The sequence below is a fragment of the Orcinus orca genome, chromosome 8 (assembly GCF_937001465.1).
Source record: "Orcinus orca chromosome 8, mOrcOrc1.1, whole genome shotgun sequence".
Classification (NCBI taxonomy): Eukaryota; Metazoa; Chordata; class Mammalia; order Artiodactyla; family Delphinidae; genus Orcinus; species Orcinus orca.
Window position 1 is genome coordinate 13,366,430 of NC_064566.1, and position 11,538 is coordinate 13,377,967.

Sequence of the window (11,538 nt, forward strand, 5' to 3'; positions counted from 1 at the left end):
CTAAAGATAATAACCAAAGCTGGTTTTATTACTTGGCTGAGTTTAAGAACTTTCCAGTTAGGGAACTCAATGTCAGGTCCTTCAACAATAATTATTTTCTCTTAACTACTAAGAAATATGATAAGAAAAGTTCACAATGTGAGACAAAACAATCACTTCTTTTCCTTATGAGTTTGTTTCTTTAGAAACATGAGATCAAAACCAAATATTTACTGGAAGAACAAAGGTCAAAACAGTCTCTACCTATGTCCAGACATGGCAACAAAAATTAGCAAGATTCAGACTTCCCTGGTGGCGCAGTTGTTAAGAATCTGCCTGCCAATGCAGGGAACACGGGTTCGAGCCCTGGTCCGGGAAGATCCCACATGCCGCGGAGCAACTAAGCCCGTGTGCCACAACTACTGAGCCTGCACTCTAGAGCCCACGAGCCACAATTACTGAGCCCTCGTGCCACAGCTACTGAAGCCCACACGCCTAGAGCCCATGCTCCTCAACGAGAAGCCACCTCAATGAAAAGCCCACGCCCCACAATGAAGAGGAGCCCCCATCACCACAACTAGAGAAAGCTTCCACGTGCAGCAACGAAGACCCAATGCAGCCAAAATTAAATGAATTAATTAAAAAAAAATTAGCAAGACTCCAAAGACTATTAATAGGCATAATCTGGAAAAGAAAAAAGGCAGGGCCATTCTTCCTGAAGACCTAACCTATTTTCTTCTACCTGTATATTCACTATTCTCTACCATGCCAATCCTTGAAGACAAGGCAAAAGACTGATGGCACATATAAGACTTTATAAGTTAATCATGTGTTTAAGTATCAGGTTTGGTGGTCTAGAGACTTTCAAGAAAGACTATCAATTTTAGGTCTCATTAAATAGTTTACTTTAAGATACTTGACATATATTAATTCATCCTCTCAACCCCCTATGAGGTAGCTTTTATCAACTCCATGTGTTGGGGAAATTTGATGAAGGACAATAATAATGCTATTTTCTATTTACAAAATACCTTTCTTATAAAGAGCTCCACATGTTTTATCTTCTCAGTCTTCTAACATTCCTGTGAAGTAGGTGGTAATGTTACCTTTTCCTTTCTTATAGGTAAAATGCTAGGACTCAAGGGGCTTAATGACTTACTCACATGGTAGCTTGTATTTTATCCACTAACTAGAACATACTGCTTGGGATTAACACTAGACCATGGACTCAAGTCTGAACTGCACATAATTCAAAAGTGTCAAGCTTCTAGTTTTCTCTACAGCCATCTTTCAACACATCACATTCCAAAAAAGAGTGGGGTCATGCTTGCTGTTTAAGCTCATGTGCTCACTGTTTATAAAGCTTATTATCATTTCTCTAAATTGCACTATTTAAGTTTTGTCTAAATGCCTGAAAGCTAAATTATTTTTTGTTTACTCTCTGTGCACTAGTATTATAAATGATGTCATCAGGAATATACAAAACTGTTAGACAAAGCTGCAGGGCCAATAAAAGCAACTCACTTGGGCAAGAGTGTGCTTCTTCTTCTCCCCCCGCCCCCCGCCCTCCTCCTTTTTTGAAGTAGGCATCACACAAAAAGATGACTCATTAAGCCCAAAAGAGTTGACTATGCCATGTAAGGGCTTCTTATGCAGCCCTCCACAAAGAGACCTGAGTGGCAGCATAAGGCCTCCTCTTCTGTGCATTTTCCTCCAGGCAGAATGTGCATTTGTGTGGCTACATACACAATTATAATCTCCCCTGAAAAGCAATTCCTTCCATATGACAGGCTGAACAGTGGCCTGAGTGCTAGCCTCATGTTGCCTGTGCAGTTAACATGCTGAAATAGCAGACACATTTAATCTCTCCTTTCTGAAAAACTAGGATAGGACAGAAGAAGCGAAGCTGGAAAGAAATCCACACAGAGAGAAAGGAAGGCAGCCCAAGCGCCCAAACTCACTTTCTCATGGGCTGAGCTTCTTTGTGTGTTGCCTACTTACGTGTCAATTTGCAGGACTTTAGGGCATGAGAACCATGGAGCCGAGTGGTTCTGGCAGCCTCTCCATTTGACAAGCAAAGCCAGAGACATGCGGCCTTTTGGTACATTTCACATTCAAAAGTGTTATTGTTTCAAGCATGCTTATTTTAAAATATATAATTTTCCCATTTAGTGCACATGTTGTATGTAAGTTGGCCACAGGAGGGGTTCTGCCACATGATCTTTAAAAAGAAAAAAAAAACGGCAATGGCTCTAATGTAGCCCCATCCCTGCCAGATACCTCTGTTTACTGTGGGGGGCAGTGGGCTATCCCAGGTGAGAGAAGTCTGAATTTAACAAACACCTGATATGAAGGCTAGGGCACAAACAGATTTCTGTCTTAGATTACAGAAACTGAAGCTTGTGTTTTACCACAATTACCTGTAATCTCAGGGCCAGATAATAGTATTAACAAGACCTTGAGCTACACAATAGGACAGCTGGAAAAAGGCTCTTATTCTCTCCAAAGAACAGTGCTTTTAAAAAGCTAATTCAATGAAGAAGAAGAAAGGGCTCTGAAAGTGCCTTCTCAAACAATATTTACTTTTACTGCCTTCCTGCTAATCAAACAAAACTTAGTCACAAGCTTTTATGAAAAATACATTGGATGATTTCAGCAGTAATTACTTTGTTTAAAGAAAGGTGCTTAAGAGAAAACATAGCTAATGGGATCGGTAATTTGGTAAGTTCAGATGTGTATGGGAAAATCCCTCCTCTCTTTGATAAATCATTAAAATTCTGCTCAGATAAATGTGTTTTGACTTGAAATTCCAATCATAGAATGAGCAATTTCCTAAGGCCCGTAGGGAAGTAGCGCAAGGGCATCCCAACACAGCGGACCCAGGGATTAGTTGACAAGGGTAATTCCAGTCTTAAAGCATATTACTCTGTCCAACTGAAGATGGAATCTCAAGGAGATGCCCCCAAATTGTATAAAATTTCCTTCCTTCATAAAATATCATTTAAAAAAATGAATTAAATCTTACTGTTGTGTAACCGAAACAAAGAAAATGTGTCAACCATGAAATTAAATTTACTCATTTAGCAAACATAGTATTTATGCAAATAACAGTGATCCCCAACTTTGGGACAGCATTCAGATGAAAGATTTTAATCAGTCATCCTTTTTTTTTGTCAATGGAAGAAGGAGAAAAAAGCTTAGTGTCTCTCACACAGTAGGAATTCAATAACTATTTGTTGAACTGGAGTCCCTTCTCTCATTTGAAAAAAAAATTATTTTGCTACTTAAAGCAGACTATTCGTCTAACAATTGCGCACTTAACTTGGGCCAAGCACCGTGCTAGATTTTGGAGATACTGAGAGAATAAGCCTGCCCTTATGGCTTACATTCTAGTAAGAAACAGTAACAAAATATACAGATAGATAAATAAGATAATTGTGATAAGTGCTAAGAAGGCTATAAACAGGATAATGAACTAGAGATAAGCTAATGGCTCATTTTGTCTCTTCTCATCTACTATTATTAGTTTTTAAAACTTTAATTACCTACTCAGCTTCCTAAATTTACTCATTTAGCAAATGTGGTATTTATAACAAATAAAAGAGATCCCCAACTTTTGGACAGCATTTGGAGGAAAGATTTTAAGATTACTTGAATATATAAGTGATAAGCAAAGTAAACAATTTACAGAACCTTAGAATTTAAACCCTAGAATAACACTGACATCACCTGCAATCAGTTACCTTGGAGAAATGGGGATGGGTCAACAAACAACGTGCCTTAGAACTCACTTGCTCTTTTTTCTCCCCAGCAAAAACATTATTAGGGCTTCCCTGGTGGCACAGTGGTTAAGAATCCGCCCCCCAGTGCAGGGGACACGGGTTCGAGCCCTGGTCCGGGAGGATCCCATGTGCCGTAGAGAAACTAAGCCCGTGCGCTACAACTACAGAGATGGGAAATAAGTGTCATTATAGAGCAAGTGAACTGTATGTATGCAGGTGTCTTGGCGATTTCCCAGTTTTGTTGGCACTTATTAACACTGTCACTTTGTGTTACAGTCATTTATGAATATGTCTCATCTCCCATCTTTGGCATAAGTTTCCTGTAGGGAGGAACACTTTGTATTCATGCTTTGCTTTATATAGAGAAGGTATTCAGGAAGAAAGAAAGAAAGGAACAATTAGGAAGAAAAGAAAGGAAGGGGAAGGGGGGAAGAAGAAAGGAAGGAGATTGTTTTGTGAACACGTTCATTACTGTTTTTAAGTGACCAGCTTTATATATTTTAAACCTAGTTTCCAAAGATTTAGGAAGTCAGCGTAACATCCGTAATATTTCTTTTTCTTTCTGCAACAACCCAAGCATTCTAAAGTTCTAACAGTATTTCTGTTGACTTATTGTAAATAGCAATGTTTCCTAGCATAGGGTTGGGTTTGGAAGATTCACTCATTATATTCAAACAAAAATAAGTTTGCTTATCAGGATTCATCCAAAAGCAAAAAAAGAAATTGTGCCAGGCAGTAAGACAAGTAAATATCATGTGCTATGATATCAGCAAATGCAAAAAAATAAGATTAGTAACACTTAATAATCTTCAACATAGAAAGAATCATATGTCAGAACCTTTGTCAAGGCTTGAAAAAACTGTATCAACCTCATGACTGGAAGGGACTATATCAGTTACTGTTGGATGTTGTCTTAGTCCAGGTACTCTGAGAAGCAGACAACAAGACAGGATCAGACATGCAAGAGATATACTGAAAAGCCCATGAGGGAAAATGGGGAGGGAGCTGGAAGAAGCTGGGAGAGCTGACAGACCACAATGCAGGGTTGACCCTTGTAAAGAAGAGCGAGGGAGTGAGAGTATTAGACTGCAGTGCAGTGGGAGTCCTCAAGCCAAAGTCACTATCAGAGGAGTCACACTTCTCATAAAAGTGGGTCTTCCCCACCCAGTCATCCGCTGGGAGCAGCCTGCGGGAAGTGTGACCTCAATGTGAACAAGGTGTTGGATTGAGAGCTGGGGTTCAGAGTTAATTACCCTCCCCTCCACGTAATAGGGGATCTGAGAGGCACAATTTCATGGCTGCCACAGATGTATTACATTTTTGTTAAAATGTAGGAGTAATAATAGCAGCTAATATTTATTGAGCACCTACCCAGGTGCTCTAGAAGGAAAGGTATCTTACTCATCTTTGTGTATCCTCTTTTTACAATGCAGATACAATGTAGCAGCCAGGCATTGCTCTAAAAGCTTACATGTATGAGGTAAGTACATTTTGCATATCAGGAAACTAAGGCACAGAGAGGTTGAGTAACTTCTTCAAGGTCACACAGCTACACAAAGTACATAGATTATTGTCATTAAAACTCTCCTAAATGGTTTATTTTTAGAAGCTATCTTCCTTATTGCCTGCAATTGAGAGATGAGTCCAGTGGCAAGAAGGAACTGGAATTTTACTATTCCCTGATCCATCCTGGTTCCTAGTATGCCCCCTCCTGGCAGAAATGTTAAATTAAGCTCTTGGAGTCACCTGAACTTACTCCAGAATCCATGCAACCATTATAAGCTGGTCTATGCAATAGTTGGAGCCTCATTGTTCGAGTTGCTCAAGGTATTCATTGCATGGAGTTTAACAGTGTGGACTCTGGAGTCAGACTGCTAGATTAGAATTCTGCCTCTAGGACTCACTAACTAGTTATTTAATACCTTTGTGCTATAGTTTCCTCATATGTGAAATGGAGATAAAAATCGAAACTATCTTCGTGTGCATTAATGTTTATAAAGCACATAAAATGTTACCTGGTACATAGTAAGTACTTAATAAGTCTTAGTTATTGCTGTTAGCTGCTCACATTTGGGGGACCCTAAGGTCAGATTATTCATATTCAATTTAACACACATGTATGTATAAAGTGTCTAGATCGTGAAAGGTAGGTATACAATGATGAGAAAGATACAATGCCTGTGTTCAGGAAACTGATTTGCAACTAATGAACTGTTTAAGAACTCCATTCTTAAAAGGGAAGCAAGGATCACTACCCTTTACAGGCAATAGATATTTTGGTTTGTTTATTTTTATCTTCTTGGTAGAGAGGAAAAAACAGGCATGGAATCCGATAAACCTGGATTTGAATCCCTGCTTTTATGTATCATCACCTATGTGACTTTGTACAAATCAATTAGCCTTTCTAAGCCTCAGTTTCCTTATTTGTAAAATGAGGAGACAATATTAATAACTACTAAATAGGACTAATAATAACACCTAACTGTATGGTGGTTGTGAAGATTAAATGAGTTAAGGCACAGTGCTAAGCATAAATGAAGTGCTCAAAAACTATAGCTTAAAAATAACTGTCCAGTTTATTGTGATTCCTCTAAAACTATAGCCCTCAAAGGAGAAAGACCATCTCGGATTTCCTGGAGTTATCTATTATGCCAATCCACTACCAGTCTTAGTGAGAATAAGCAGTACCCATAGAAACAGAAGAAGCAAATTGAAGCGTGAGTGAAAGCAAGCACCTCACCAATTTAGGTGGGGTAAAATAATAAACCTCACACCCTCATGCTTACACTCAGGTCAGCACGTAGGTAGTGTGTTTTGCAAACCTGGGACCAGAACAGGCTGCCCTTCAGCTCTAGAGAACTCTCCACACCCAACCAGATACACAGACACACCTCAGCCTCTGGCAGAAGCTTCCAATAAGTAGCCTTCATAAAGTGGAAACCTTTCAAGGGCTCTATATTTATTTCATCTCCTTACCAGACTCTCCTCTCTCTCTATTCACGCCTGGGCATTAACATAGTTCCTATCACTCCATTCTGATGACTGCAGGCATGAACATCATGGAGTCAGTTCTGTAATGATGATCTTAAGATCCTAAGCCATTCCAGGCCATGATTACAGGTTCCTAATCCACAAAGTCAGCAGGGAATGGATCAGTTTACCCAACAGGATGAAAGACTGTTTTCTTCACTAGTAGTCAAAAAGGCAAATATAAGCCCTGGCTAGCAGGCAGAAGGGAAAATCTATGGATATTCACTGAATAGGTATTCCTGTCGTTTATACCATAATACTAAAAAGAGGTCTCCAGACACACTTACCAAGGGATATTGAGCTTTCACTTTTCTGATGCACTGAAAACCTAGAGCTTTCCTATCTATGCAATTTTCTTTTTTCTATGTGTATTTTCTTCTCTAGGCCTACACATGTGACTTTATAACTTATTTTTAAAAAAAAGAAGAAGAAGGAGAAGGAGGAGGAGAAGGAGAGGAGGAGGAAGAAAAGCCAAGCCAAAAATAACCCCTGGGGCTTCCCTGGTGGCGCAGTGGTTGAGAGTCCGCCTGCCGATGCAAGGGACATGGGTTCGTGCCCCGGTCCGGGAAGATCCCACATGCCGTGGAGCGGCTGGGCCCGTGAGCCATGGCCGCTGAGCCTGCGCGTCCGGAGCCTGTGCTCCGCGACGGGAGAGGCCACAACAGTGAGAGGCCCGCGTACCGCAAAAAATAAATAAATAAATAAATAATAAAAAAGTTAAAAAAAAAAACCTCTGTAGGTATTTAAATTTTCAAATCAGAAAATATTTTATTAAATTAATCTATAAGGGGTGATTTTCAGTGGTCATTATATTGAGGGTGAATGCTTCAAAACAGCAATAGCGGGGCTTCCCTGGTGGCACAGTGGTTGAGGATCCGCCTGCCGATGCAGGGGACACAGGTTCATGCCCCGGTCCGGGAAGATCCCACATGCCGCAGAGCGGCTGGGCCCGTGAGCCATGGCCGCTGAGTCTCCGCGTCTGGAGCCTGTGCTCCGCAACGAGAGAGGCCACAACAGTGAGAGGCCCGCGTACTGCAAAAAAAAAAAACAGCAATAGCATGCCTCTAAAAGAGACCAAACTGTAATGTGCAGGGTTGTTCTCAACTAAAGACAAATGCATTTCAGCAGAGTTGTATGGTCTGAGGAACCATGAGGAAGCCAATGAGTAGTATGACCCTGCTTAGGGCAGTATGAACGTCCAGATGGTGAATGGGACAGGGAGTTAAGGCACTTAAATATGCAACAGAACCTGAAGGAGGTTCAATAATCCAGGGCTCAATAATTAGATAAGTGGTTAGAAACTGAAGCTTTTACAACCAACCTGAAATCTTGATTCTGTTTATAGATTTATTATCAACATTGCCACTGAATTAGTGGCTGTAAAAAGCCACTTTTGGAGCGACCACCAACTTCTACTCACCAAAGCACCGGTATATTAAATATGTCAAGGCTTTGAGGCATATAATTTAAATATGTTAAGACTTTGACGCAAACATCCAAGGAAGTGAACAATAGACTAGGCTTTTCAAATATTTCATAGATTAGTACTGAGTAAATAAGATAAAATACATAAAATCCTTAGCAAAAGTCTAGGCATTGTTAGACATTGATATTCTTATTCATTGGATGCAAAATTATCTGTGATATAACAATGCGCCCTCTCTCTCTCTCTCTCTCTCTCTCTCTATATATATATATATATATACACCTTTCAAAAACTACACAGCCCTTAAACCTGGTGAAAAGATGCTCAACTTCAGAAAAGAAATGCACATTAAATCTACCCTGGGACTATTTGTCACTTAACAGGTTGAAAAAATCTGATGGTTTGAGTTTGATATACTTTGTTGGAAAGACTATGGGGAAACAGGCATACTCTTACATTGCTAGTGCAGTGTAAAATGGTACAACCCCTGTGAAAGACGATTTGGCAATATCTATCAATATTTAAAATGCATAGGTCCCTGACCCACCAATTTCACTTTGTGGAATTTATCCTTGCAGATATACTAGCAATGGCACAAAATTACAGGTTATTCAGTGGGGTATTTTCAGTAATAGCAAAAGGCTAAAAACAACATGTGTACCAACAGAGAATTGGTCAAATAAATTATTTAAAATACTATGTAGCTAAACATTTTTTTAAAAGAATGAGAAAGCTCTCACTGACACTGAGATATATTGAATGAAAAAAGTGTATTCTCCCTTATATACCTGATAAACTAAACTCTGGAAGGATACACAGGAAACCAGTAATAGTGGTTACTAGTGGGGGGCTGAGGATGGTTGGAAACTGGCAGAAGGGGGAAAAGGGGTTGGAAGAGACTTTTCATTATAAACTTCTTTATGTTTTTTAATCTAGTTTCCATATTACTAATTCAAAAATTTAAACTAGAATTGTTTTTCATTAAAAAATGTGTATAGGGCTTCCCTGGTGGCACAGTGGTTGAGAGTCCGCCTGCCAAGCAGGGGACAAGGGTTCGTGCCCCGGTCTGGGAAGATCCCACATGCCGCGGAGCGGCTGGGCCCGTGAGCCATGGCCGCTGAGCCTGCGCGTCCGTAACCTGTGCCCCGCAACGGGAGAGGCCACAAGAGTGAGAGGCCCGCGTACTGCCAAAAAAAAAAAAAATGTGTATAGTACATCCATACAATTGAATATTATTCAGTGATAAAAAGACATGAACTATCAAGCCAGGAAAAGACATGGAGGGACCTTAAACGCATGTTGCTCAGTGAAAAAAGCCAGTCTGAAAAGGTTACGTACTCTATGACTCCAACTATATGACATTCTGGAAATGTAAAACTTTAGAGACAGTAAAAAGATGAATGGTTGCCAGTGGTTGGGGGACCGAGGGAAGGATGAATAGACAGAGCACAGAGGATTTTCAGGGCAGTGACACTATTCTGCATAATACTATAATGGTTGATACATGACATCATGCATTTGTCAAAACCCATAAAACTGTACAACACAAAGAGTGAACCCTAATGTAAACTGTGGATTTTGGTTAATAATAATGTATCAATATTGGTTCATCAATTGTAATAATGTACTATATTAATGTCACATGTTAATAATGGGAAGCTCTGAGTGAGAGAGAGAGGGAGTATATGGGAACACTCTATAATACCTGCTCAATTTTCTGTAAACTTAAAATTGCTCTAAAAAATAAAGTCTATTAATTTTTTAAAACGTGTGCATACATGTATGTATATACATGTATATACATACATACACACAACATACATATATCCTTTTTTCATCCAGTAAATGCCTTACACACTGAAGGTGTTACAGTGTGTGTAAAGTATTACAGCCACAGCCTTAATGGCCAAGAGCTCAAGCTCAGGAGTGGGCAAATTAGGTACTGATCCTAGCCCTACCATTTTATAGCTGTGTGGCCTTATTTGTGCAAGTCACCTCTTCGGCCTCAGTTTCGCTGTCTGCAAAATGGAAGAAAAACACAGTCTCCTCCTGGGGCTGTTATGAAGATTCAATAAAGAATGCACGTAAAATGCTTAGCATAGTGCCTGATGTAAAAGAAATGCTCAAAAATGTTAGTTGCCGCTATAACGGTTAAATGATTGTTCACAGAATGACTGATTTGGCACTTCAAGGTTCCAAGGTTACTCCACTGGCAGCATATCAGTAATACCCCCAAAGGCCCCTCAATTCTCAACTCCAACCTAGCCCACTTAGGGCACAATCCACACTGTCTGAGCTCCAGCGGGTATACTTCAGCATTCTTTACTCCCAGATGGTGTTTTCCTCCTCGCTGGGCCTTACAAGTTCAGGCCCTGGACCGCCCCCACCCCGCCCCTCCCTAGCCCACCCTACCCGTTCCCACTCAGACCTCGCCCCGGCCTCCTCCCCAAACCCTGGCCTAATTCGTCTGCACTTCTTTCCTTCCCCGAAGCTGAAGGAAGCGCCTACCCAGATATTCGTAGTCCGGTAGGGCTAGGCGTTCCGGACTCAGCATCCTTTGACCAGGGTAGCTTCAGAGCTCCAGCTCTCCCGCTTCCGGAAGCCAGGTCGAGGGCTCTCTCTGTTGCCATGGCACCCACGCTGCGGGAGGAGAGGCTAGAGGCGGAGAGGGTGTCACGCAAACAGTCTCCGTATCGCAACGCCAAGCTGGCCACACTAGTTCCGGGAGCTGCCTCTTCGCGGCGGTCATAGTTTCTTTGGCCTCCCTTTCTTGAGGCGTTGGTTTTAGAGGAATTTGAGGTGGAGAGTTCCTTTGAAACCATCATATTTCCCGGTGTCGAAAAATTATTGCCAGCCCTCCATATACCCGCAATTTCTGAATTTCATAACTACTCCTGCTTTATACAACTGTTATCCTAAGTCACAATAATAGCTCCCACCCCTAAATTCCCATAAACATTTACTATCCCATTACCTATTTTTATCTCCTTATTATTTATCATCTTAAATTACTACAAAGTGCTTTCACGTGCGTATATCTTGGCTGCTTCTTGAGGTCAGGGATGTGTCTTTTCTGCCTGTGACAAGTCTGGGCATCCAGAAAGTGCTCATTAAATTCTCTATGACTTCATTGACATTTCCTTTCAAATTCCTCTTTATCTTTATAGCCCCTCCTTCTACTTCTATCCCTTACTATTTGGTACGCTTCCCAAGTGTCTTTTCTTTTTTTTTTTTTCTTACAAAGACACTTCACTTCTTGGGGGGATGGGATGCACAAACAAGGACACCTATTGGATTTTTTCCCTTATATCCCTAATTGCT

At 40.6% G+C, this 11,538-nt stretch overlaps 1 protein-coding gene across 2 annotated transcripts in view; it reads right to left on the reverse strand.

The window, feature by feature from the left end:
- CSTPP1 (centriolar satellite-associated tubulin polyglutamylase complex regulator 1) overlaps nt 1–10,890 on the reverse strand; it is a 187,089-nt gene extending 176,199 nt beyond the window's left edge. Inside the window, exon 1 of one of the 2 annotated variants that reach the window (XM_049714379.1) lies at nt 10,726–10,890. In XM_049714379.1, coding sequence (XP_049570336.1) covers nt 10,726–10,847 — 122 coding nt within the window. In that variant the 5' untranslated portion in view covers nt 10,848–10,890. The remainder of the gene's footprint in view (nt 1–10,725) is intronic. The other variant, XM_004264073.4, reaches the window with a different exon arrangement.
- Nucleotides 10,891–11,538: the final 648 nt, after the last annotated feature.